The following is a 5,179-nucleotide window of genomic DNA, read 5'->3' as shown; positions in this document are numbered from 1 at the left end:
ACCGGTTTCGGCTAGGTTTTCAATACCTTGCTCTCTCTCATCTGGCACCCCTATAATTCGGATGTCGATATGCTTGAAGCTGTTCCAAAGGCTCCTTACACTATCTTCATATTTTTGGATTCTTTTTTCATTTTGCTTTTCCGGTGGGGTGTTTTTTGCTTCTTCGTATTTTAGATCGTTGACTTGATTCTTGCAATCCTTTAGTCTGCTGTTGGGAGTCTATATAATATTCTTTATTTCAGTCAGTGTATGCTTAGTTTCTAGTTGGTTCTTTATCACAACCTCGAGGGTCTCATTAGATTTCTTGTAGATCTTTGATTCTTGCGATCCTCTAGTCTGCTGTTGGGAGTCTGTATAATATCCTCCATTTCAGTCAGTGTATGCTTAATTTCCAGTTGGTCCTTTATCATAACATCCAGGGTCTGACTAGATTTCTTGAGGATCTCATTACATTTATCGGCGGTCTCACCAGTCTTTTCAAGGGTCTTACTAAATTTATTGGCAGCCTCTGGAAAGTTCTTGACAAACCTTAAGAGTGTGGTTTCGAACCCTGTCCAGTAGTTTGCTTTCCTTCATTTCTGTCATTTGTGTCCTTTTTCTTTGTCTCCACATTTTTTATGCTTCCCTGTGTTGATAAAGTGGTTTTCTGTGCTAAGTGTCCCCTAGGGCCCAGTGGTTCAGCCTCCCCAATTACCTGAGGAGGACACTCTTGGTGCACCTCCTTGTGGTCTTTGTGTACAGTCTTGTTGTAGTTAAGCCTTACTTTTTGTAGGTATCACTGGAAGGGATTGACCTCCAGGCCAATTGACTGTGAGAATCAGCTGTGTCTGCATTGGGAGAACTTCTGTGCTGGAGACACCCCTCTGGGGCAAGACTTGCTTCAGTGGGGCTTTGGTGCTCACTGAGTCTGCCCCCTCCCTGAGTGTGTCCTTTATGTATCCAAGGGGCTGCAGACTGGATGGTCCCACTCTGACCACTGGGCACACTAGCTCCTGGATCTCTAAGGAGGTTCTAATCTAGCCTTTGTTTGAGGCTATCCAGCAAAAGCCTCCCTGCAGGGCTTGGGCGGGGTGGGTCCCACAGGATCAACACTGTGGGGCTAGCAGTTACGGCTGCTCTCAGAGGCCCCACTTCTCAGTGTCCCGGCAATCACTGCAAGCACCTCCGAAAGAAAGCTGCCCTCGAGTTCCAACTGATGCCAGACAGTCCCGCTTCACCCGTATGAGTCTGGGTCCCCATAGAGTAGCCCGGAACTGGAGCTCAGAGCCTGAGACTCCCTCCCGATTGAAAACGACAACCGCGCCCTCAGCCGCCAGCCCGCTCCATGTGAACCTCTGTACCTTAGTATTTTACTTCCGAACCGCACCTCCTCTGAGTTTCGGTATGCTTTTCTCTTTCCTTCTAGTTATAGAATTTCCACTCAGCCAGCCTTCCTGTGGTTCTGGATGATGTCCGTTTCGTCTTTTAGTTGTATTTTTGAAGTGGTTGTTCGAGGCAGCAAACTCCGGTGTTTATCTATGCCACCAACTTGGATTCTCCTAATTGCTTCCTTAGTCACTTCCATATTTTAAGAAATGAAGTGGAATGTGATTATTTATATGTGAAAATTAGGAGACCATTAAATTTTGCTTAAATGCCTAGGTTTTTTACTGTGTCTATGTATTTTTTTCTCAAAATACTTAAGCTTATGCATTTTTTTTTGTACAACCAGTAGACTCTATTCTCCTATTTTCATCATAATTAAAGGGAAGATCTGAGTTTTTAGCTATTATATTTAGAGTTTAAGGGTGTAGCTTTTTAAACAGATATTCCTTTCATTTGTTCTCTTTTAGAAAGAAACAGTTCAGTTAAGTTCCACTGGACGACCAAAACGGCGAAGTAGGAAATTAATAAATTACAGCGAACTAGATGATTCCCCTAATGAATTGGACAACTTGATCAGTCAGATACAGCCAGAGCTAGACCAAGAAAGGTGGGAATTTAAAAATTAAGTATCCTTTAAACTGATATTTTTTCATATTTCTTGTATTCACGGATTACATACTTTTGATAGACCTGTTGTGGAAGTGAATATTCCTGTAGAATCTGAAGTTGATCTGAAGCTGCAGAATATAATGATGCTACTTCGTAAATGCTGTAACCATCCATATTTGATTGAGTACCCTATAGACCCAGTCACACAGGAGTTTAAGGTAAATACTATTTAATAATGCCCTGTTTTGATTTCTGTGCTTTTAAAATGTTGGGTGAAAGTGTCATTTTCCATATTGGAAAAACTAGAAATACAATTGTTTAGTAACACAGCTGATTTCCCTCTGTTTCTATTTTAGAGACACCTTTAATTGTCAACCTTTGCAGTAATACTTTTAATTGCTATTCAGCCTGCAAAACCAATATTGCTGCTCATTTACATGTCAACAAAGAGCCACAGGAGAAAACCAAAAAGTTGATATTAAGTTGCAGATTTTCAGATTAAATGAAATTGCTTTCTTTATGGTTAGCTTTCCTTTGGAAAGGGTGTTGGGAAGTTGTGCTGGGCAGTTGATGGAAAAACAGCTTTTATTCCCTGAAGGAATATTAGGAAATCAGTTCTAAGTAATCCTCAATACTCTTTTTTTAAAAAAAATATTTTTATTAATTTTAGAGAGGAAGGGAAGAGGGATAGAAATATTAATGATGAGAGAGAAACCATTGATCTGCCTCCTGCACGCCCCCTACTGGGGATCAAGCCCGTAACCCAGGCATGTGCCCTTGACTGGAATCAAACCTGGGACCCTTCAGTCCCCCGGCCAACCCTCTATCCACTGAGCCAAACCGGTGAGGGCAATACTTTTGTTTCACAGTAGTTTACAGCAGTTTCTCACCCTTGGAAATACTGCTTTTTTGGGCCAGTATATTTCTTTGTTTAGGCGATGCTGTCCTGTGGACTACAAGCCATTTGGCAGCATCCCTAGCCTCTAGCCACTGGATGCCAGCAGTATTTCCCTCCCCCAGTTGTGACAACCTGAAATGCCTCCAGACACTGCCAAATACACCCTGGGAATGGTAGGCAAAATTTCCCATATTTGAGAATCACTGCTTTACAATTTTTCATTCAAGTAAAAAAGATAATCTATTGAGGTAATTTATGTTAACCAGAAAGTGAATAATTTCTTAATCTTCAAAACTAGGTGTGTGTATAAGCGCCTGTGTTTTAATTTCTACTGAGAGTTCTACCAGTGATTTTCATAAATATTTTCTTGAAAATATACTCGATTATAAAAAATAAATCTCAATTTATATATATGTTTGACCTTATTCTCTTATGCAAAGCCTTTGGGAAAGGGGTAGAGGGAATAGATCAAGGTTCTACTTAAACTAAATTTTATTTTTGTAAAATCAAGTGTTTTAAGTTTCAGAGCATGTCTTTCCTAAAGAAAGAATTATCTTCTTAAAAATTTTTTAATTTGACTTTATTTGTGTATTTTTTTAAGTTTTATAAGGTTTTTTCATTGAAAATTGAACTGTCCACATTGCTTTTATTTTGACAAAGCTAAATTATTAGTACATGATAATTACTTTTTGATAATTATTTTTTTCTTCCTTTGACCCCTTTTAAGGTTGATGAAGAATTGATAACAAACTCTGGCAAATTCTTAATATTGGATCGAATGCTGCCTGAACTAAAAACCAGAGGTCACAAGGTGGTACTTTGGTTGGATTTTTTTATTGTTTAATTATTCTTTATTAATCAGTATAGCTACTAAAATATATTTAAATTTCAGGTGCTGCTTTTTTCACAAATGACAAGAATGTTGGACATTTTGATCGATTACTGCCACTTCAGAAATTTCAACTTTAGCAGACTTGATGGATCCATGACTTATTCAGAGAGGGAGAGAAATGTAAGTTTTCTTAATGTCATATATACCAAAGGTTTTTTTTTTTAATTCTTACCTGGATTTCTGAAGTATCAAAATAGACCCACAAATTGATAGATCCAAAAGAGCAAAAACCCTTTAGTCTTTAGCAAATGATATAGTATATCTTGTTAATACCCTACTTAAGCCCTAACCAGTTTTGCTCAGTGGATAGAGCGTCAACCTGTGGACTCAAGGGTCCTAGGTTCGATTCCGGTCGAGGGCATGTACCTTGGTTGCAGGCACATCCCCAGTGGGGAGTGTGCAGGAGGCAGCTGATCAATGTTTCTCATCGATGTTTCTGACTCTATCCTTCTTCCTTCCTCTCTGTAAAAAATCAATAAAATATATCAAAAAATATATATATATCCTAGTTAAACACCACTATACCTACTATAGGATAACATAATTTTTTCTCCATTTTGGCTCTTTCCTTCATTTCTAACATTTTACCATGAAATTTTCAAGAATAGCAGTTGAAAGAATTTTTTAGCTATCTGTAAACTAGAACCTGCAGTTGAAACTTTACTTTTTTTTATCAAATAGTTAGAATACAGCATCAACCTATTACCCTGTCCGTTTAACGTTCCATCCTCTCTTAGTGTATTTAAAAATAAATAATAGATGATAGTCCCTTTCTAATTACTTCAGCATATTTTGTCTTTTAGGGTGATATTTACATACCCTGAGGGAATAAAATGAATTATATATGTGTTATTTGGATTACTGCATTTATGAGCGTGACCTAAATTATCAAGATATAGAACATTACCCATCCGCTCAAAAAATTTCCTCATGCTCCCTCAGAGTAATCCATCTTTCCTGCTTGCCCCATCTCTTAGTCAACCAATTTTGGTTTTTATCACTTTTTTGAGGGAGGGTGGAGGAGGGTGGCCTAGATTTTTCCCTCTAATATTTTAAAATTTTCTAATATTGTTTTCTAATAGTAGATGGTCTCCTGTAATCATCCCTTGTGGTGGAGATTAAGTTAAGATCTCAGATCTTAACAAAGTGAGGTGCTCAGAAAATAAATGAACAACATCGGACGTTTTATTAACATCACATAATTGTTGTGGGTTTTTTTGTTTGTTTTTTGGGGTTTTTTTTATATTAATCACTGATTTTTATTTTACTAGTTAGGCCCAAAGGCAGATAGAATATTCTAACATTTTTTTTTAATCTTTATTGTTCAGATTATTACAGATGTCCCTCTTCCCCCCCCCCATAGATCCCCTCTACCTGGTTCCCACCCCAAGCCCTCACCAACCTATTGTCTGTGC

At 38.1% G+C, this 5,179-nt stretch overlaps 1 protein-coding gene across 4 annotated transcripts in view; it reads left to right on the top strand.

The window, feature by feature from the left end:
* The window catches only part of HELLS (helicase, lymphoid-specific), a 51,683-nt gene that overhangs the window by 32,066 nt on the left and 14,438 nt on the right, over positions 1-5,179 (top strand). For all 4 annotated transcript variants that reach the window (XM_006755079.1, XM_015557912.1, XM_015557903.1 and 1 more), the window contains 4 exons: positions 1,833-1,972; positions 2,054-2,192; positions 3,600-3,683; positions 3,765-3,884. In XM_006755079.1, coding sequence (XP_006755142.1) covers positions 1,833-1,972; positions 2,054-2,192; positions 3,600-3,683; positions 3,765-3,884 — 483 coding nt within the window. The remainder of the gene's footprint in view (positions 1-1,832; positions 1,973-2,053; positions 2,193-3,599; positions 3,684-3,764; positions 3,885-5,179) is intronic.

The sequence above is a fragment of the Myotis davidii genome, unplaced genomic scaffold (assembly GCF_000327345.1).
Source record: "Myotis davidii unplaced genomic scaffold, ASM32734v1 scaffold271, whole genome shotgun sequence".
Lineage (NCBI taxonomy): Eukaryota > Metazoa > Chordata > Mammalia > Chiroptera > Vespertilionidae > Myotis > Myotis davidii.
This window is presented reverse-complemented; position numbering and strand designations above follow the sequence as displayed.